The sequence below is a fragment of the Notamacropus eugenii genome, chromosome 5, assembly GCF_028372415.1.
Source record: "Notamacropus eugenii isolate mMacEug1 chromosome 5, mMacEug1.pri_v2, whole genome shotgun sequence".
NCBI lineage: Eukaryota > Metazoa > Chordata > Mammalia > Diprotodontia > Macropodidae > Notamacropus > Notamacropus eugenii.
The window spans coordinates 118,788,840-118,811,947 of NC_092876.1; the positions used below are offsets into that span (position 1 = coordinate 118,788,840).

The 23,108-nt window shown below is 38.1% G+C and overlaps 2 protein-coding genes across 6 annotated transcripts; both read left to right on the forward strand.

The window, feature by feature from the left end:
- Nucleotides 1-322: 322 nt before the first annotated feature.
- On the forward strand, nucleotides 323-21,644 carry LOC140505083 (coiled-coil domain-containing protein 90B, mitochondrial-like). 5 transcript variants are annotated; one of them, XM_072610699.1, is made up of 9 exons: nucleotides 323-871; nucleotides 6,709-6,828; nucleotides 7,019-7,122; nucleotides 14,096-14,197; nucleotides 15,109-15,150; nucleotides 15,249-15,320; nucleotides 15,408-15,461; nucleotides 18,359-18,473; nucleotides 21,120-21,644. In XM_072610699.1, the coding sequence occupies exons 1-9, from the start codon at nucleotides 751-753 to the stop codon at nucleotides 21,173-21,175; spliced, it is 786 nt and encodes a 261-aa protein (XP_072466800.1). In that variant the 5' UTR covers nucleotides 323-750; the 3' UTR covers nucleotides 21,176-21,644. The 5 variants fall into 5 exon arrangements, with proteins under 5 accessions (XP_072466800.1, XP_072466802.1, XP_072466801.1 ...); XM_072610701.1 differs by having other exon boundaries at nucleotides 324-577; XM_072610700.1 differs by having other exon boundaries at nucleotides 324-537.
- On the forward strand, nucleotides 12,080-14,195 carry LOC140505084 (large ribosomal subunit protein uL29-like). Its single transcript, XM_072610704.1, is given in 1 exon segment — nucleotides 12,080-14,195. A coding segment is annotated over 1 exon segment (372 nt). The 5' UTR covers nucleotides 12,080-12,309; the 3' UTR covers nucleotides 12,682-14,195.
- Nucleotides 21,645-23,108: the final 1,464 nt, after the last annotated feature.

The following is a 23,108-nucleotide window of genomic DNA, read 5'->3' on the forward strand; positions in this document are numbered from 1 at the left end:
TTGGAATCTATCAGGAGGGGAATGTCTAAAGAAAGAGGGGCATATTGATATAATCGAATGTTATTGTGCTATAAGAAATGATTTATGAGATAAATACAGGGAAGCATGAAAAGATCTATATAAATTTATGCAGAGTGAAGTAAGTAGAGCCAAGAAAAAATATACACAGTAACCGAGGATATGGGAAGAACAACACAGCATAAAATCGAAAGCAAATCTAACAAAATTATGAAGATCAAGGGGGTACGACAATGAACAAATCCCGGAAGACTACATTTCCCATAGGGCTCCAGGTTTACAGGGCTTCCACACCTCCCGAGATGCACCGGGGCCAAGGAAGGGCCACAATCCGAGAGGCCTATATACGTCATGAAGAAGAACTAGTATCAGCTGGAAAAAACATCACCAAGAAACTGCCTGGAGGGTCAAATCTTTCCGCCTGGAAGATCCCTGCTAGGTTAGGGTCAGCAGCGCGCAAGATCGGGAAAGCGAGAATGGAAAGGATGGAGGGGAATCTATGAACGGACTTCGCATAAAGCAAGCAAATTTCACTGTTATACATTCCCCGTACCCTGAGGTAGCGGCCAAACGACGGTTCCGGTAGTGGGCTATAAGACATCGAAGACTACATTTCCCAGGAAGCTATGCGAACCACGAGCTTACTCTTCCCAAAACCCTTGCGTAACCGAACTACCCTTCCGGGCCCGCCCCCTGCCACCCCGCCCCGCCAAGCTCTAAACTCTGAAAAACATGTGGGGCTGTTGGCCTTTGCGGTTTCTTCGCCCCGGCCGTAGCAGGATCCTCTCGGGGCCTCTTTCCCCTCACGGGAGCCCCGTCGGCGTAGCAGGTGGCCCGTTGGCCCCGTGGAGAGGTGAGAGGAGCCTTCCCGCTCCCTTCTGGCTCTCCTCATTTGGTCAGACCGGCCCGGGGCTGCTGAGCACGTTAAGGGTGAGGGGAAGCCAGGCCCGGGCGTGCGCGGACGCCATCCTCGCCCCTCCCTGGAGCGCCCCCTTCTTGAACCTCGTCGGCCGCCGTCCCCCCTCTGGCGCCGCCCCCTCCGTTCCCGGTTGGAGCCGGCTCTGTCACCTCCGCCCAGCCGGGGTTGAGGGGGCATCGACCGGGCGATGGAGGAGAGAAGGCCCGGGGATGGAGTATCGTCCTGCCCGGTGTACCCATTCTGTAGATGAGAAAATGAGGCCGGGGGAGGTCGGGTGCCCGCGGGCCCAGGCACCGACCTGGGCTGGGCTTGTTGCTCCCGCGGAAGGAGCTGCTCAAGCTTTATAGGTGTAGGTGTCGGCGGCTTACCAGGGTTAGCTTCTGCTCGGTGTAAGGGAGCCTGCCCCCCAGGGGGTCCAGAGCCCTGGCGAGCCGGGCGCCGGCTTGTCGGGGGTGTGCGCGGCACTGATAAACGCTGGGTGACTGGACCTGGGGGTTTCTGTTCGGTTACAGATTAGACCGGGTGCCGCCTGAGGTTCTGTCCCGGTTCTCCTAGTACTGTACCTTAGGTCAGACCTGAGTGGTCAGTTTGGCGACAGGACCCCCAGATCTCTTGTACATGGACTGTTCCTTAGCAGCACTTCCTTAATCCCGTCGTAGTGAAGGTGATTTCAATGCAAGTAAATTTATCCCCGTTAAATGTCATTTTCTCCCGTCCTTAACATCAGCTTTGATCCCTCTTTGAATCCTGTCATCCAGCCTAGGACCTGTTTGTGTTTGTGCCATGTGCGAGTCTGATTCCCGCAGCCCTAGAAAGCCTGCTTTCCACCTGCCCGAGTGCGCTCAGTCCCTTGACTCTCTTATGGCTTTCCCTGAGTGTGCCAACCACTGCTTTCTCTGTATTACTAATGAATGTATTCTCAGAACCACACTGAAATAATCTAATGGATCTGTGATCTCAAGAAAGGGATCCGGCTCACAGCTGTACGCGCCTGCGCAGCCTTCATCCTTGCCAGGTCGGGCTTTCCCAGTGTGCTGAGAGCCTTCCTTGCCTTGGCCGGATATCACAAGGATACCGGTGCAACACGCGGGACGTCCATCAGCTATCTCCTGCTCCCCCCATGTGCCCCCTGCCCCGCGCTCTGTCTCCTTTTTGCTCCTACATTTCCAGATAACATCCTTTACTCTCCTTCTGTCGTGAGTAGCAGATCCTTGTTCTTTGAAACACGTTTTTAATGCATCTGAGACTAATGTTTTATTACTCAAAGCTATATAACAGCCAGAATGATAATGATATTAAAAACATTCTGGGAGAACTGGGAGATTTGTTAAAGGAGCTTCACAATTCACAGGCGATACAGACCACTCCTATTTAATTCTGGCCCAGCTCACCGTATATGTAAATAATGCTTGTACAATATACACTGTAAAAATAAGACCATTATAGCCAAGATTCGGAAAAAAGCAGAAAATTGGAGAAAAAATATTATAGACAGTTTCTTGGATAGGGATCTCATCTGAAATATATATAACAAATACCTCAAATTTATAAGAATATGAGACATACCCCAGTTGATAAGTGTTCAAAGGAAATGAACAGGAAGTTTTTCACTGAAAAAATCAAAGCTATGTAAAGTCATGAAAAAATCATTAATTAGAAAAAAGCAAATAAAAACAATTTTGATATGTCACCTTACCTATCAGATGGGCTAAAATGATAGAAGGAAGAAATGACAGATACTAGAGGGGGGTATGGAAAAATTGGGATAATAATACATTGTTGGTGGAACTGTGAAGTGATCCAACCAACCATTTTAGAGAGCAATCTGGAATTATACCCCAAAAGTTACAAAACTTTATACCTTTTAATTGAGCAATATCACTATTAGGTCTGTTTTCCAAGGTGATCAACGACAGGAAAAGAACCTACATGACCTAAAATATTTTTAGCAACAAAGAACTGAAAATTAAGGAGATGCCCATCAGCAGGAGAATAGGCTGTTAAACAAGTGTGGTATGTGATTGGGATGTACAACTGTGCTGCAAGAAATGATCAGCACATTGATTTTAGAAAGAGTTAGGAATGGAAAGACTTGCATGAACTTGTGAAGTGATGAGAGGAGCAGACCTAAGGGAACATTTTATACCATAATAGCAATATTGTTCTAAGAACAACTGAGTGATTCTGAGTAGTATAAATATTGAAATCAGCTGTAAAGGACCTATGTAGAAAAATACGATCCACCTCCAGAAAAAGAACAGATATATAAAAGTGTGCATAGTATGGTTTTACATATATCTATATAAACAAACATACATATGTGAGTGTTAAAGGATGTGGGATGGAAAGGGAAGGAAACAGTTCAGAATTTTAAATGGAACAAATAAATTTTTTTTTAAAAAAAAGGAATCCCAAATAAATTTTTTTACTTTTCAAAAACAATTTTAATTAATTTATTTTTAGTTTTCACTATTCACTTCCATAAGATTTTGAGTTCCAAATTTTCTCCCCATCTTTCCCCTACCCCAAAACAGTGTGCAATCTGGTACAGGCTCTAAATAAATATTAGTCGTATTGTAAAAAAGAATTAGAACCAATGGGAGAAACCACAAGAAAGAAAAAACAAACAAAAAGAGCATTTAGACTCCATAGTTCTTTTTCTGGATATGCCGGTTATAAAGTTTTTGGGTTTTTTACAAATTTATTTATTTTCCGTGTTCCACAATCACAATCATACAACTTAGATTATTTTTATTATTTTTCCCTCTCTCCCCGCTACCTCCTCCCTCCCTCCCTGAGAGGGCATAAAATCTTATATAGGTTCTACACATACATTCCTATTAAATACACTTTCACTATAGTCATGCTATAGTGTAGAAGAATTAAAATGAATGGGAGAAATCATCTATCAAACCAAAACACAATACACACACAAAAAATGATCTGCTGCATTCTGTAGTTGAATTCCATAGCTCTTTCTCTGGATGTGGAAGGCATTTTGCCTTACAAGACCATTGAGAATTTTTTTAAGTCCTTGAATTGCAATGATGTTCCAAGTCTACCAGAAAAAACTCTCACACACTGTGATCATTGCTGTGCACAAAGTTCTCCTGGTTCTGTTCCTTTTGCTCAGCATCAGTTCATATAAGTCTTTACAGCCCTCTCTGAAGTCTTCCTGTTCATCATTTCTTATAGCACAATACTAGTCCATTACATACATACATGTACATTCAGCCATTCCCCAATTGATGGATATCCCCTTGATTTCCAGTTTTTGGCCACCACAAAGACTGCTGCTATGAATATTTTTGTACATATGGGACCTTTTCCCATTTTTATGATCTCTTGGGGATACAGTCCTAGAAGTGATATTGCTGAGTCAAAGGGTATGCATATTTTTGTAGCCCTTTGGGCATAGTTCCAAATTGCTCTCCAGAATGGTTGGATCAGCTCACAGCTCCACCAGCAGTGCATTAGTGTTCCAACTCTCCCACATCCTCTCCAACATTTATCATCTTGTTCTCTCATGTTTGCCAATCTGATAGGTGTGATATGGTATCTCAGAGTTGTTTTGATTTGCATCTCTCTAATCAAAAGTGATTTAGAACATTTTTTCATATGACTATAGATATCTTTAATTTCTTCCTCTTAAAATTCCCTGTTCATATCCTTTGACCATTTATCAATTGGAGAATGACTTGTGTTTTTGTACATTTGACTCAGTTTTCTATATATTCTGGAAATGAGGCCTTTATCACCAACCTTAGCTGTAAAAATTCTTTCCCAGTTTTCTACATCCCTCCAAATTTTGGTTGCATTGGGTTTGGTTGTGCAAAACCTTTTCAGTTTAATGTAGTCAAAATTATCCATCTTGCACTTCATAATGCTTTCTATCTCTTCTTTAGTCAAAAATTCTTCCCTTCTCCATAAATCTGATAAATACACTATTCCTGGCTCCACCAGTGTGTCCATAGTGTCAATCTTTATACCTAGATCATGTACCCATTTGGATTTTATTCTTGTGTATGGTATCAGGCATTGGTCTGTGCCTAGTTTCTGCCACACTTTTATCCAGTTTTCCCCCTCCCGAATAATTTTGATGAATATATGGGAAGTTCATTTATATTTTTTGCCTTCTAAATTTAAATTTTTTAAAATAATCCACAAATAATAAGTGCAGTATGGTTTTATATTCTTTAGTCAATTGTGTGATAATAAAGATGTGGGCTAAACTAGCTGATTTTCCTATCAGAAAATTTTCCTGTTCTCTTTAGTTTCTGTCTACATTCTAAGCATATTTTGGACAGTAATGTTTGGATCTTTAGCGTCGCAGCTCTGCTTTCAGGGAAAATAAGTTAAAAATCTTTTATTTTCTCCATTTTTCTGCTGTTTGTCATCTACCCTTCCATTTTCATCCTTCAGTGTCCTCAGGTTGACATTGCTTAGTTACCTCTCTCCAGTCTTTCTTTAAACTGACTTCACTCTCTACTGCCTCTCTTTGCTTTGGCAGATGATAGTGCTTATAATTATCCAAATTTTCCAACATTTTACAAGTTTCTATTCTAAAGTGATACTGACTTTAGCTTCCATAGCTCTCCTATTGGCAAGTTAAGTTTTTGTTCAGCAAGGCATTGTTTAACTTCTTTTCTTCCTTGTTAGGGCAAGTGATTTACATTAAACTTGTGGATAAAATGATTTTAGTTGATATCTGCACTTCTATCCATATGTCATTTTTTTGTCATCAGTAATTTGGTTTAATAGATCAAAATAGATTTAATTTAATTGAATAGGGATGGTAAAATAGACTGGACCTCTTGATTTTTTAATGCAGGGTACTCTCAAATGAGGGAATTCTCTCCACTATCATAGATCATGGCCTGCTCCACAGAAGAGCCTTAGAGAGCAACCTAGAGCAGTGACTTGGCTAGGCTCCAACAGCCATTCTGTGTCAGAGATGGCGTTTGAACCTTGGTCTGCCTGGTTTTGAGTCCAGTTCTGTACTTTATGCCTCTCACAGTCTTTCACTGTTGATTAGATATAAGGTGACAGCACAGGTAATAATAACAAACTTTTGCTTTCAGCAAAAAAATTTTGAGGTTAAGAAGTGAAAGACAAAAAACTATTGCAGGAAATATAAGGAAATTTATTCAAGGTAGATTTATTCACGGTCTAGTATAATCATGGCATGGTTTCAAAATAAAAAATACTCATCTTTTAACAGACTTTTCCCCTCCTTTTATTACTGATGAAATGTTCCTAGCCAGGCATTGGTTATCATGTTTTTCCGTTTTAGACTGACTCCTTGGGTAATGGTTTTGCAAAGGAACCATAAGAAAGAACTGCACTGCACATAATAGTCACTTAAATGTCTGTTGCTTGAAATACATGCTACATGGAAGCAGTTTACAAACATCCCTAAAACTCCGCTCCTTTGGTTTTTCAGTAGTTCTTCAGTTGTGTTTGACCCTTCATGATCCCATTTGGGGTTTGCTTGGAAAAGATACTGGAGTGGTTTGTGATTTTCTCCAGTTCATTTTATAGATGAGGAACCTGAGGCAGACATGGTTAAGTTACTTGCCTAGGGTCACACAGTAAATGTCTAAGGCCAGATGTGGGCTCAGAAGGATGAGTCTTCCTGACTCCAGACTGGGCAGTCTATCCACTATGCCACCTACCTGCCCTTTCCTCGTTTTATAGCCTCTAAATGAAGTTTTTGGCATTTGATAAATCAGTTTCATAAGAAAAACCTGACCCCTACCTTCTCTTTTCAGGTTTGCTGACCACTGGCTCCAAGAAAAATTATGACATGAGGAGGGTAGACATAACCTCTTTAGATCAAAGGAAGTTAACTTTTGATACCGGGGCACTGATTCAGGACTTCGAAAGTGATGGTGAGAATTTATTGAATACATACTTCAAAGGTGAAATAATATTATAGTCGTACAATAATCCATTATCTCATCACACTGATTACAATTTAGGGTGTCAGTTATACCTGTAAAAAGTTATGTGTGGCATAAAGTTCTGTTCTAATGAAGATTTACAAATTTAAAAATATTAATGCCTATTCCCTGCCTACAGGATTTGAAAAATCACAAGCAGAAACCATTGTATTTGCATTAACAATTCTGGCAAATGTCAGCCTAGATACAGTCTATAAGGAGATGGTCACTGGAGCTCAACAGGTAATTGGTTATGTATTACTTATAATATATTAAGCCAAAAAAACTGGATCACATCTGCTGCCTTTTAACTTATTTTTGAATCTGTTTCACATAAAACCTAAGATCGAAAAGTTCCTACTCTTAGAAAACTCAAATCATTTATGTCCAGATAGATGATTAAGGAAGTAAAACAGACCTGTAGTTATTCAGTTTTTAGAAAATAATGTATATAATGATTAGTACAGTGTTTCTTCTGTTTCAGAGGTGGTTCAGATAACATAGAAATTTGTCTGGGGACGAAATTGTATTTTTAACTGAAAAAGATTTTTTAAATCATATGATAGCTAGCCTCTACCACACTCTCATTTTATATATGTCAACACTAAAGGCCAAGAAGTTAAAAAGCTTGCTTAATATCACATAGCTGCTGTAATTATAATGACCAAGTCTAGCCCCCTAAAAGGGGTGAGAAAATCTTTTTCCTTCCAGTTATTGTAAAAAATTAGGCTGTGGTTTGGAAATAGTTAATATTTTAGTTGATTTTGTTCAAATGCCTTTTCTTCTCTCTTGATTTTTTGTTAAAAGGAATGGCTTATTGAATAGAGGAGGGCACTTAATAAGGGATCACTTTTTTGTTCTTTTAAAGATCACACAGCTAATCTTTCTACTCAGTAAGTCCTTCGTATTTCAAGAGATCTTTCCCACTACATGTTTCCCATCACTGGAATCTTTCTACCTGCTTTTCATAGGACTTTAGAGCTGGAAGGAAATCTAGAGATCATCTAGTTCAAATATCTGGAGGCTAAATGTATGTAAATGGCATACATTTAATTATTTCATAAGTACTCATCATAACAAATGCCCATTGATATATCCAGATTAAAATAGGCATCTGACCCAGTAGCAGTGAATCTTATACAGGCTGATTAGCTGAGCTAATCACCAAAGTAACTGATGGTGTCATCTATGGCATGATCTGTTTATTTAGCCATGAGTTAATTTGTTCTGACTCAGTGCTATGCAGAATTTTCTTAAGAATAGAATCTATCTTCACTTACAGTTATATTTCAAAAATCATTTTACAAGAATTCTTCCCTCCTCAGAGCAGTAATCCATAGCAGAGATAGGGAAGTTTTATTCTTAAGCTATATCATGCAGTTGTTTTTTTTGTTTTGTTTTGTTTTGTTTTTGTTTTTCTGGTTTTTGGGGGGTGAGGGGAGCAGGCAGCACATCAGGCAGTCAGGGTTAAGTGATTTGGTCAGGATCACACAGTTAATAAGTGTCAAGTGTCTGAGGCTGGATTTGAACTCAGGTCCTTCTGACTGCAGGGCTGATGCTCCATCCATACCCCTTAGCTGTCCCTATAGCATGCAGTTTCAGGTCAAACTAAGTGACATTTCAGTGCTTTCATGGACCATAGGAGTACCCTGCTTTGGGAAATTTTCATGTTTCTTTTCTGGCTAAGTACACTCAAAATTCAAAGCATTCACACCCTGGATTTAAGTTGCTTTTGAATATATAAATGTGTTATTTTAGTTTAGCAGATTTTTTTCTCCACAATTTTCCACTGAGTGAAGAAATGTAATAAGAGAATAGTATTGACCTTAGTATAAAGAAGGCATGAAGGTCTGAATCCTCCCTCATACAGGACCTGTGATTATGGGCATATCCCGACCTCTCAACCTCACTTTACTCATCTCTAGAATGAAGGTAACACTGATAGTACCTATCTCACAGAGATGTCATGAGGATGAATAAGGAACTGAGGTAGTTTGCCTGGGAGAGGAGAAGGTGGCTCACTTGGGGAGTCATGAGATCCAATTTCAAGTATTAAATGGGAAAGAGGTTAGAGTGGTTATGCTTGCCTCAGATACTAGAACTGGGAGGAATATTGGGTAGAAGCTGCAGAAAGGCAGACTAAGGTTTGATATAATGAATACTTCCTAACAGAGGCCCCCAGAAGCAGAATTGCTGGCAGCCTCTGTGGGAAGTGGGCTCTTCTCCACTGCAGAGCTTTCTTCAGGCAAAGAATGTGTGGCCATTTGTCTCATATTGTTGAGGAGATTCTTGTTCAGCTATGGGTTGGACTAGTCAGCCTCTGAGGGGCCTTCCAACTGCAAGAATCTGAAATCAAATGAGAACCTCATCATCATCATCATCAATGTAGAGGAAACTTAGTTCCCTGTAGTGCTGAGAAGTTTGGGAGGAACTGTGAGGAACTATTGCTATCTTCTAGAAACTTCCTTACAACATCAGCAGGGACTTAAAACAGCTTCATACAGAGCTCATGCACAGGTGCCATTCGAATGGTTGTTAAATGAATGAAAATTCCCTTAACTTTGTATGTGCAAGAGACTGCCCTATACTAAGAGGCTACAGTTTCTGGGATTTAATTAACAGTTGTGTTACTGTGTAGGCACAATTTGAATCTTTAAAGTGGTTTAGTTCAAACAAGTCACACTCTTTTCCCCTTGTCTCTCTCCCCCATAAGCATGTTAGATCAGAGGTAGAGGAGGGATTAAGATGAACAGTCCTAATTCAGAATTGTCAGAGACATTTTAGGATTCCTCCCTGGAACTGTTGCATATGCCTAGATCTCATGAGTTGTGTCAGGTTGGAGGTCATTCCATTAGGGCTGCTCAGCCGTGTGCCTGACAAAGCAGCCATCGTATATAACTTTCCTGACTTTAAACAGTGACCACAGCCTTTTCCTAGAGGATTAGGGCTGCTGGTAGTTGCTATCCTCTCTCCTTGCTGAATGAATGACATAGACAGTTCCTTTATACTGAGAATATGTAAGAATACCCTTAACATTCCTTAGCCATACTAACAGAATCCTCCTCTAGCTGTCTCTTTTCAAAAAGTTATGTCACTTAGACAATATAAAGAAATTGAAGGAATTAGAATAGCCAAAGAAGAAACTAAGTTATCACTCTTTGCAGATGATATGATGATATACTTAGAAAATCCCAGAGATTCAAGTGAAAAACTACTTGAAATAATAAAGAACTTTGGCAAAGTTGCATGTTACAAAATAAACCCACACAAATCTTCTGCATTTCTATATATTAGTAACAAAGCCCAACAGCAAGAGATAGAGAAATTCCATTTAAAGCTAGAGTAGACACTATAAAGTATTTGGGAATTTACATGCCAAAACAAACCCAGGGACCATATGAACACAACTACAAGACAGTTTTCACACAAATAAAGTCAGATCTAAGTAAGTGGAAAAACATCAGTTGTTCATGGGTAGGCCAACCCAATATAATAAAAATGACAATTCTACCTAAATTAATTTACTTATTTAGTACCATACCAATTAAAGTATCAGATAATTATTTTCAAGAGCTGGAAAAAATAGTATGAAAATTCATCTGAAAGAACAAAGGTCCAGAATATCAGGGGTACTAATGAAAAGAAATGCTAGGGAAGATGGCCTACCGCTACCAGATCTCAAATCGTATTATAAAGCAGCAATTATCAAAGCCACTTGACTAGGAACAGAGGGGTAGACAAGTGGAATAGGCTAGGTACTCAACACCCAGTAGACAATGAATATAGCAATCTACTATTTGATAAACCCAAGGACCCCAGCTTCTGGGATAAGAACTCACTGTTCCACAAAAATTGCTGGGAAAACTGGATAAAAGTGTAGTGGAAACTAGGCATAGACCAGTGCCTGACACCGTACACAAGAACAAAATCCACATGGGTACATGATCTAGGTATAAAGATTGACACTATGGACAAATTGGTGGAGCCAGGAATAGTGTATTTATCAGATTTATGGAGAAGGGAAGAATTTTTGACAAAGAAGAGATAGAAAGCATTATGAAGTGCAAGATGGATAATTTTGACTACATTAAACTGAAAAGGTTTTGCACAACCAAACCCAATGCAACCAAAATTTGGAGGGATGTAGAAACTGGGAAAGAATTTTTACAGCTAAGGTTGGTGATAAAAGCCTCATTTCTAGAATATATAGAAAACTGAGTCAAATGTACAAAAATACAAGTCATTCCCCAATTGATAAATGGTCAAAGGATATGAACAGGGAATTTTAAGAGGAAGAAATTAAAGATATCTATAGTCATATGAAAAAATGTTCTAAATCACTTTTGATTAGAGAGATGCAAATCAAAACAACTCTGAGGTACCACATCACACCTGTCAGATTGGCAAACATGAGAGAACAAGATGATAAATGTTGGAGAGGATGTGGGAGAGTTGGAACACTAATGCACTGTTGGTGGAGCTGTGAGCTGATCCAACCATTCTGGAGAGCAATTTGGAACTATGCCCAAAGGGCTACAAAAATATGCATACCCTTTGACCCAGCAATATAGCTTCTAGGACTGTATCCCCCAAGAGATCATAAAAATGGGAAAAGGTCCCACATGTACAAAAATATTTATAGCAGCAGTCTTTGTGGTAGCCAAAAACTGGAAATCAAGGGGATGCCCATCAGTTGAGGAATGGCTGAATGTATATGTATGTATGTAATGGAATAGTATTGTGCTATAAGAAATGATGAACAGGAAGACTTCAGAGAAACCTGGAAAGACTTATATGAACTGATGCTGAGCAAAGGAACAGTACCAGGAGAACTTTGTGCATAGCAGTGATCACAGTGTGTGAGAGTTTTTTCTGGTAGACTTGGAACTTCATTGCAGTGCAAGGACTTAAAAAAATTCCCAGTGGTCTTCTAAGGCAAAATGCGTTCCACATCCAGAAAAAGAGCTATGAAATTCAATCACAGAATGTAGCAGATCATTTTGTTTGTTTTTGTGTGTTTTGCGTTTTGGTTTGTTAGATGATTTCTCCCATTCATTTTGATTCTTCAAGACAGCATGAGTATAGTGAAAATGTATTTAATAGAAATGTATGTAAAGAACCTATACAAAATGGTATGCTGTCTTGGGGAGGGAAGGGGGAAGTAGGGGGAAGGGAGGGAAAAGAAATAATTTAAGTTATATAGTAGTGATTGTAGAACACTGAAAATAAATAAAATTAATTTTAAAAAAAGTTATGTCACCACCTGCTTTTTCTTTGATTGAGAAAAATGAATGAATTCTTGTAAGAGGCCACAGGACTGCTGAATTTTAAGGAAGTTGAATAGTAGAATGGTAATGTTTTATTAGCAAGGTTTCTTTAAACCAGTTTTATGCTCCTTCGAGCCAGTGGCTGTGCATCTGATCTGTGATCATGGCAAAAATCAAGGCCAGGGATCTTCATGGGAAGAAGGAGGAGGAGCTACTCAAACAGTTAGATGATTTAAAGGTGGAACTTTCCCAATTGAGAGTGGCCAAGGTCACTGGAGGAGCAGCATCCAAGTTATCTAAGATCCCAGTAGTCTGAAAATCTATTGCCTGAGTCCTGACTGTCATCAACCAGACACAGAAAGAGAACCTCAGGAAATTCTGTAAGGGCAAGAAATGTAAGCCTCTGGACCTGTGGCCCGAGAAGACTCATGCCATGCGCCACAGGCTTAACAAGCACGAGGAAAGCCTGAAGACCAAAAAACAGCAGAGGAAGGAATGCCTGTACCCTCTCCGGAAATTTGCTGTTAAGCCATAATTTGTTAAGGTGCTCAATAAAGAGACAAATTGTTTTAAAAAAAACAAAACAAAACAGTTTTATGTTTTAAACTATTATCTTTACTACTCTTTGTAAGTGGTATCTCTAGCTGGGTGAAACCTTATAAATGCCATGTGACTTCCTTGAAGGTGGATTTGGAACCCCATTTTAAAATATGTTCTCTCCAATACAAAGCATAGTATAAAGATGCTTAATGAATGACCACAAACTGTCCTGCTGAAGTGATGCCTAGGGTGATTAGGCAAACACATTCCAACCAATTTTGTTTAATTACCAGCTTCTAAAGCCCATAGAGTAACTTGGGATTGCTTATTATGTTAACTGAAAAAATATCACAAGTCCATGAGATGTGTTGCAACTTGATTTATTACAAGAGAAATGAACTTGCATATGGAACTCCTATATAGATGCAGGGAGTTCATAATCCAAACAGAAGCTTGCATATTAATGAAATTGCAACCAAGAGTGAGCAGTGGACAGCAATCCCCTCCCAAATAGGAGGAACATGAGAGGAAGAATCCAGCCGTAGTGGTGGGGAAAGGATTAATCCCTTCCTGTAAGGAAGGAGAAAGAGCAAAGAAAGGGAGGAGGAATTTAACAAAGTTGTATGGCAAAAGCCACATTATTTTCTCTTGAGAACTTTTAAATATGATGATCTGCATATCTTCAAGGATCCCAGGTGCACAAACAGTTTCTCAGTCTAATGTAACCTGACTGGCGCCTGTCCTGACTCCCAAGGACACGCAGGGAGTCCACTTTGGCATGCAAACAACAAATTATGTGAGTTTAGGGGTGTCTTTATTCTTGACATTCTAGAGCCTCCTGAATTCTCAGAGTCCACTGTGTCTGGAAAATACGTCAAGAAGACAAGTTCATGGGGCCTCTTAACACTATTACATAATAACTAATGTTTCTGTAGTACTTTAAGCTTGACATAGTGCTTAACTTCACAACCCTATGAGAAGTAAGCAGTACAAGCATTACTATTATTTTATAGATAAGGAGAGTAGAGTTCAGAGAGTTTGTGACTTGTGCATGGACAGCTAGTAAGGATTCAAACCCAGGGCTTCTGAATCCAGGCTTATTGTTTTTTACCTTTATTGCCTTTCTTGCCTCTGATAGGATGGTACTTAAAGCTAAAGAATGGCGTTTCAAAATTTTTCTCTTATATTCTGTTAAAACCTAGCCATTTTTCTCAGTTTCTGGGAAAATATTCTTACCTTTGACATTTGTTCTCCAAACATACAACAGTTTTCATATTTGTTACTCTTCTTCCAAATAGCAAAACAACATTATGACTTCAATATATGTTGATATATTATCTTAATTTCCATGAATGCCATAGGGCCTAGAATTTCTTAATTCAGTATCTAAATACTGTATTATTTCTTAGGAAATTACTGTCCAGCAAGTAATGACACATTTGGACTCAATCCGGAAAGATATGGTCATCCTAGAGAAAAGTGAATTTGCATATCTGAAAGCAGAGAATGAGGTAATAGAAGCTTTTAAATAATAAACACATTATACTGAATTCATTATCACAAAATTTTCTGTTTTAAAATATTGTAACAAGATAGATGGCAAAATTATATTTGATGCTTCTCAATTATTAAAAAAAAAATTCACAAGAATATTTTATGAGAACACCTGAGCCTTTATGTTTCATTCATAGTTGTTGGGAGATAGACACACACACACACACACACACACACACACACACACACATCTATAGTTGCAATTAATTAACTTTCTCCTGCCCTGTGTACATTTCTTTCTAAACCAATACCAAAAAAATCTTGTCAAGATCCTATTTCAAATTCATTTGAATTTTATTCCTGTGATGTTTTAGTTTTCCATTACTTTTCTCTGTTCCCTGAAAGAGAAGAAGGATTTCTTTTGCTTACCAGTTGAGAATTTCATTTCAAATAAAAGATGATACAAATTCTCATTTAAAAGAAGATCACATTAACTTAAAGGGGCAAGTGTTCAGATGTAAATCTAGCTTTTGAGGTAAATCTAATTTGGGGTTCTAAGAATGAGCTGTCTTCAGAGAGCTGGGCCATCTCCAGTGTTCCTGATCTCTGTCTGGCCACTGGACCCAGATGGCTTTGGAGGAGAAAGTGAGGTTGGCTTCTTTGCACAGCCCTCCCTCACTCAAATCAAAGTCAACTGCAAATCATGGCATCATCTCCTGAGGTCATAGTCCTCTGAGAAGGAAGGACAAACCACAACCACAATCTTCAGAGAATGTCTGTGGTTTCTGTTTTAATCATGAGGCAAATCTATTGTGGAAATTCACAGACTGCACAGATTTTTAATAATCTTATGGTTCAGAACTTCTAGGTCAGTTGGAAGATGGTCTTTTGTTTATTACTAATGTTCAGTGGTCCCTTTTATACCTAGAAAATGAAAATTGAGTTGAACCAACTTAAACAACAGCTAATAGTAAGTAAAGCATTTTCTTTTTGCCATATATAAACAAATTTTAAATTCCAAAAGGAGCAAGATATCTTTTTAAAATATATTTTTCATTTTCTTTACAGAATGAAACTGTTCGAATCAGAGCAAATAATAAATTGGATATAAACCTAGAGAGGAGCAGAGTGACAGATCTGGTAATATTCATTTGAGATTTCTTTCTTAGTTACTTGTTCTTTTTCATTTCTTCAGTTTTTAGTCACTTTCTGCCTTAAAATTTTCAGTTTACAGATCAAGAAAAGAAACTTATGGAAGCAACCACTGAATTGAGCAAAAGGGTAAGTTAGGGTGTGTTTCCTTATTAATTATGAATACTGCTTTCTTGGATCCATTAGCTATTTGTTGTTCCCTTCCGGGGTTAGGATTTCTTAAACTTAATTATGTAAAATTCTGTATCCAAAATGGGGCTAATTACCTTTCCCTCTAAACCCTTTCTCCCTTCTGTATTCCTTATTACTGTAGAGGGCAATACCGTCCTCCCTGTTCCTCAGGCTTATAACCTACGAGTCATCCTGGATTTTTCACTGTCTCTCAACCTCTCATATCCAAACTGTCACCAAGGTCTGTTGATTTCACTGTTGCAACATCTCTCCAATACACCCCTTTCTCTCCTCTGACACTGCCACCATTCTGGTGCAGGCCCTCATCACCTCGTGCCTGGACTATTCCCGTAAATCACTGGTGAGTCTGCCTGCCTCAAGTCTTTCCCCACTCCAATCTACCCTCCATTCAGCCACTATAGTAATTTTGCAAGAACATAGGCTGGATTATGTCACCTCCTACTCCATAAACTCCAGTGACTTCCTGTTGCCTCCAGGGAAAAATACAAAGTGCTCTGTTGAGCATTCACAGCCCTTTATAACCTAGCCCCCTTCTACTTTTCCAATCTTCATACACCTTACACCCAGCAAGTATTCTTCCATCCAGTGACACTGGCCTCCTGCCTGTTCTACAAACAAGACCATCCATCTCTCAGTTCCAGGCATTTTCTCTGGCTGTCCTCCATGTCTAGAACATGCTCCCTCCTCTGTTCTGACTATTCACCTCCATGGCTTCCTTTAAGTCCTAACTAAAATCCCACCATCTACAGCTTCTCTTAATTCTAATGTCTTCCCATTATTATTTTCTATTTATCTTTTATATAACTTGCTTTGTGTATATTTTTTTGTATGTTGTCTGGCCTATTAGATTATAAGTTCATTGAGGGCAGGGACTCTCCTTTGCCTCATTTTGTATCACAAGCACTTAGCACAGTACCTGGCACATAGTAGGTGCTTAACAAATATTTATTGATTGGTTTGTTGGTTGATTTAGGCATTCCTCAATGGACGGACATCCTTCACTTTCCAGTTCCTTACTTCCACCAAGAGAGCTGCCATGAATAGTTTTGTACATACGGGTCCTTTTCCTCTTCCTTTGATCTGAGTACATTTGAACTCACCCTGAACCTTAAGAAACAAAAGCCTTTCACAGTATTTGTGCCTCCAATACTGGGTATTATTATACTTTTAAAGGCTATTTTTAGAGTATTTTTATACTTTTTTCTTTTACCTTTTCATTTTCACTTTTTACACTTTTAAGCCATTTTTAGGGTATTTTTACACTTGTTTTTTTTGCCTTTTCATTTTCACTCCAGCAAGAAAGACCTGACTGCCTCTTCCTTGTGACTTCTGAGGAGAAGGGGCTCATTTGCCCTTCTGAGTTCTCTTTTTATCACTCAGTTTCTTGATACATTTAATGACAAAGAGTTGCTAGTGGTCTGTAAAAAACTTTCTCTTTTCTTCAGCTCCAAAGTCTGTACACCTTTGCAGCAGGTGGCTGAGCCTCCTACTTCAATAAGGAAATTGCTACTACTAGTCCTTGGTCCTTTTCTCACTCTTCATCTTCCTTGACTTCTCTGTAACATTTAATACCACTGACCTCTTCAGATTCTCTTTTTACTTGTCTGATCATTCCTTCTCATTCTCCTTTGCTGAATCATCATCTGTCTCTTGCCTTGGAGTATTCTGTGGGGATCTCTTCCCCTCCCCAGGGTTCAAGTGTCATCTCTACTAGAAATCAGCATTTAACCCTAATCTCTTCCCTGAATACCAGCTATTGCTTATCAGCTGTCTGCTGACCATCTCCTGAAAAGCTAGTGTGCAAGGCTGAGTGAGATGTTGCTCCTGTTTTATTCTGTCCTGCTCAGACCACATCTGGAATGCTGCATTGTTCTTGGTGCCACGTTTTTAGAAGGACATTGACAACCTGCCGCACATCCAGGAGTGTTGAATAAGACTGGCAAGGGGACTGGAGAACATGCCCCCCCAAAAAATGGGTTCAAAGAAGGATTTTTAACCTAGAAGAGAACAAACTTAAGGTGAAAGAATGAGAGGAGACTTGATTGCAGTCTTCAGCTACCTGAGGGATTAGATTTTTCTGTGTAGCTTCAAAGGGCAGGAATAGGCTTAAATAGGCAGAAGTGATGAGGAGGCAGATTTAGCATCTGTTCAAGCAGGAAGTTCTTCACAGTTCAAAACTCTCCCCAAACTGGAATGGGCTGCTTCAGGAGGTAATAAATTTTCCCTCACTGGAGGCTTTCAAGAGAAGGCTGTATAACCTTGTTAGCCATGTCATAGAGCAGATTCTTAGTCAGGTATGACTTGAATTTTTAAACTCTGTGATTCTATGAAGGGGTTTGTCCAGATGTACTAGGTTTTGTGATCCTGAGAGTAGGTACTATGTTTTATTTAATCTTTTTAATCTCTCCTATCACATTGCTTTGCATTTAGGAGACACTTATTCATTGGCATTAGAAGACACACAACTGCTTAGTGGCAGAAAAGGCCCAGATTTCATGACTTTCATTGGAGGATTTGTATCATTATACCTGCTGATTCAGGGGAGTCAGGGGAAGGACTTTATTACCTAATATTTGCATTTCCCCTGACATTTAGCATGGTGAACTGCACAAAGCAGGCACTTCCTAAATATGTTCTGCATTATTTACCAAATATTCTTTTTGCAGTGTGACTCTAACCTTTCCCAATACTTAGCTTTCTCTAGGCTATGCTGTTAATGTACATTAGCCTTAAAAATTTTTTTTTCTTTGTCAGAGCTCATTGTGGATTATGACAATTTATTTTCAAACAGCATAAAGAGACTAAATTAATAAAAATGATGTTTTCTTTTTCAGGATACCTATATAAAAAGCATTATTTCTGAGACTAATAATAAGATTGACATTGAAATTGCTTCCTTAAAAACACTGATTGAGTCAGACAAACTTGAGACAATTCGTTATCTTGCAGGTAAGTATTGCTTTTAAGATTTATAGTGTGCTTTTATCACAACAACCCTTTAAGTAGGTAGTAGGTATATTATTATACCCTTTTCTTTAATACTGGAGGAAACTGAGGCTCAGAGAGGTCAGATGACTTGTTCAGGGCATTTTAGCTCATAAGGAGTGGAACAAGGATTCAACTTCATCCCTCCTGATGCCAAGCCTGGCTTTCTCCATCCAGTGCTTCCTCTGTACAAAGCACATAAAGGTCCAGATGTGGCCTGTGAGGGGGCAGCTTTCCAATCCAGAAGAGAATCACCAGTGATGTGCATGTGGCCCTCATGTGCAACAGTCTTGACACTTTCTTGTAGCTCCTCTGGCACATTCATGCTTAATGCAGCTGGTAGATTCACACCAGCCATTATAGCCCATGTTCAGAGAAACAAAGTACAGACTGGAGCTACAGACTCCATACATTTCCCTTTTCCAGCAGCTTCTGTAGTTCTTACATTACACATTGCCAACCATATAACTGGCAATATGGAAGACAGAGTGACTCCATTTCTCACTAATGTAAAAAGACTGCCAGCCTGGACAGGAAAGGTTTGGGTTTGGCGGGGGCGAGGTTTGGGGATTTTTCTGGCAAGGTTTTTCTTTGGACAAAAGAGTTTCTTCCATTGAGAGGCTCCCCCTAACATTCTGATAAGAATTGGTCAAGGTTACAGGTAGAAGCAAAGAGTAATGGTTAGTAGAGGGGACATGTGATTTTTAACACATTTGGCAGAGAGGGCAAAGATGGATTCTTTAAATTTTGCTATGTAATGTGACTCCTTTTTCTTTATTAAAAGAATTTCTGCTTCTAAAATCAAAACCCTTTTAAGTTTATTCTGTCCTCCAGGTGGGTTATTTTGTTTCTCCATCCCAAGGGTATTGTATGTGGCTCACCCTGAGAATTAAAGAGTCATAAATGGTGGAATTAAAAAGTTCTCTGAGTCTGAGTTCTCTGAGTTCATTCTTCTAGAAATAAATGGAGTCTTAAAGCAAAGAAATGATAGGTACTAGTGCCTATACTGATATATACCATTGAAAAATGCTGCTAGAACATGCATGTTAGGGGACCATACTTGAGCTCTGAACAAGAATATTTTTGTATAAGAACAGAACTCTACATCTGTGGTGTAGCATAAGCTTTTGACATTTTGGGGTGATTTGGTGTTTGGATTGTATGACAATCCCTTATAAGAGTGATCTGTTTTCACTCTTTGGCATAGCCTCTGAAATATTTTACCTAATATTGAGAATTTTGAAGCATAAAAGAACTAAACCACCCTGAGATAGATAACATTTAAAACATTTGTAAATATTTGTGAATTTTATATATATATATAATATATATGCTATTATAATATGTTTTATATATATATATATATATATATATATATATATATATAAATTCTTCCAGACATTACATATTTTCTTTGGGCACCCTTTCCTATCTTTTCCTTTCCTTTTGCCTAGGTAGATTTGTTTGAAGCAGTACCAAGGACTCTTCTGTTTCCTCACCATCCAAATGTTGTCATCCCTCAGATTGACAGGATTTTTTAAAAGACTTACAGTTAAAGGGTAACATAATCCCTTGGGAATACCCTCTACTCCCTTCCCATTCCCTTGGGTACTCAGGAGAGTTGTTATGAGTGAGTCTTTGATCAGGATTTATAGTGTGCTTTTATCACAACAACCCTTTAAATAGGTAGTAGGTATATTATTATGCCCTTTTCTTTAATACAGGAGGAAACTGAGGCTCAGAGAGGTCAGATCAGGAGTTCCTAAGATTGGTGGCAATGACTAATCAGTATTTTTGTTTAATCTTACTTACTTAAATAAGTAAGTATTTGGAGGGCATTATTTAGCAACCTCATTCTTTCTGAACATAGTCCTAAATTATCTTTTTAAAAGCATGAACTCTAAAGCTCATCTACTTAATTCTGAAGAGTTCTTAGACTCTCATTCAGTCATTTTGTGTTTATTTTATAAGGGTCTCCTAAAAGGCTCATTTTCTACCTCCTAGAAGTTGGGAAATGGCCAATTAAAAAGAGAGATGGGAGGAGTATTTAGAGCAGGCATTCTTGATGCCCCTTTGATGTGAAGGTAATGGTGAAAATGGAAAATTCAGATAACACTAACTACTGTGTGTTATAATGGTAGTGCATTACCAAGAAGCCAAGTTAGATTTTATAACCTCTATTTAAGAAGGAAAGGAAGCTGTACATTTGGTACAAAGAGTACATTTCAGAAATATCTATCAAAAACAATTACCCTAAAGGGGATGTTAACATACCTTTCATTTGCAAAACATCTTATATGTTTCAAAGTGCTTTCTATAAAGAATCTTATTGTTGAAAAGCACCTCAGAGGTCATCTTATCCAGTCTGTACTCAAACCAAATCTTTCAGCAACTTAATGACAGGGACTGTTGTCAGGCCTGCACATCACCCATATGGTCCTTCCTGCTGCTCAGATAAGTATGTGGAATATGGATTAGAAGGTTAGTTTGTTGACTTCTTGGGATTTTGCTTCCCATTTAGATATAGGACAAAATTGCTTTTGCTGCACCCTTGGAAAAATGGCCTTGATTGCTTTACATACTACAGTAATAATTTGTTCTTTTCTACAGCATCTGTTTTTACTTGCCTGGCAATAGCACTGGGATTTTACCGCTTCTGGAAATAATAGCAGCTCTTCAGTATCACCACCAGCAGGAGCACGGCTCCTTTTTGGTACATTTGAAGATTTTGCTTTTGTAGTACACTCTGGGGACAGATCCAGTGTGGCCTGTCTCAGTTCCTAAATAAAATCTATTTGCCTTTATTCCCTGATGCCAAAAAGGTGCCATTCAGAACTTAATGAAAGTGCACTGGAAAGGTATTTTACAGTTTATACTTGCAGGTAAAGTTTACAGAATTGGAATCATATAGTTTGCTCACTGTGTCCTTGCACAAGTTGTGCACTTACACAGTCTGGGCATGGTTTCATCTCTGACTGCTCAGCTTTGGCTACATTGGAGTGAACTACGTCCTAAACTGAAATACTTAGTGCATCCTATTTGTCGGGTTCTTGTTTTTGTTTTTTTACTAAGTAGTAAGAAAAATTCTTGTTTTCATGGTTACATATTTAATTAAAATAAAAGATTATAACTTCACTTATTGAATTTTAAGCCTTAACACTTGAGTCTAAAATTTACTCTGTGACAAAGTGATTTTTAATGTATGTTCTAATATTATGTGTTTGTACCACTGTAAAAAAAATGTTCCTTCCTTCCCCACCCTAGAGTAGGCTACAACACATACACACATATCTGTATACATGCATATATATGTATATACATATAGAGACACATATATGTATGTAAGACCACAATATACATATTTCTCTGTCGGTTCTTTTTCTGGAGGTAGATAACATCTTCTTTTATAGGTCCAAGTCTTTCCATTTTTTTCTAAAATCAACCAGCTCAATATTTCTTACATCACAGTAGTATTCCATCACAATCAGCACAATTTGTCTAGCTATTCCAAATTGAAGGGCATCTATCATTTTAGCCAATCTGATGATAGCTGTAAGATGATATCTCAAAATTATTTTAATTTGCATTACTCTAATCAATAATGATTTAGAGCATTTTTAATATAACTAAACATAAACTGTAAATATGACTATAACTACAGTTTTGAGTTCTTCATCAAAAAACTGCCTGATCATGTTTGACCATTTATCAGTTGGGGAATTACTTGTATGCTTATAAATTTGACCAAGTTCCTTATATATTTGAGAAATGAGATCTTATCTGAGAAACTGTTGTTTTGTTTTTTTTTTTTCCAATTGTCTCCTTTACTTCTAATCTTGGCTACAGTGGTTTTATTTGTATAAGAACTTATTAATTTAATATAATCAAAATTACCCATTTTACACCTTATAGTACTCTCTTGTTTCTTTAGATTGTTCTCCTACCCCCAAATCTGATAGGTAATATGTTCCATGTTCTGATTTTCTTACCAAATCTCTCTTTATATCTAGGTCATATATCCATTTTGATAAATGGATTAAGATATTGGTCTATGCCGAGTTTTTGCCAGACTACTTTCTAGATTTTCCAACAGTCTTTTTTTTTAACCAAATAATGAATTTTTATCCCTCAAACTTAAATGTTTACATTTGTCAAACACAAGATTATTATAACTTCTGTGTGTTGTGTCTACTCTGTTCCACTGATCTACCTTTCTCAGGCTTAATTACTGCCTTATTATATAGTTTGAGGTCTCATACTGCTGAAATGCTTTTTTTTTTACTTTGTTTCATTAGTTTCTTTGAAATTCTTGACCTTTTGTTCTAAATAAATTTTATTATTTTTTTCTAACTCAGTAATAATATTTTAACAATTTAATTGGGATTACATTGAATAGATTAGGCAAAATTGCATTTTTATTTACTGGCATTGCCTACCCATGAACAATTAATATTTATCCAATTATTTAAATCTATTTATTTGTATAAAGAGCGTTTTATAACTATGTTTGTATTGTTCCTGGATCTGTTTTGGCAGGTATACTACACTCTCAGGTATTTTAAAGTTATTTTAAATGGTCTAAAACAATATTGAATAATA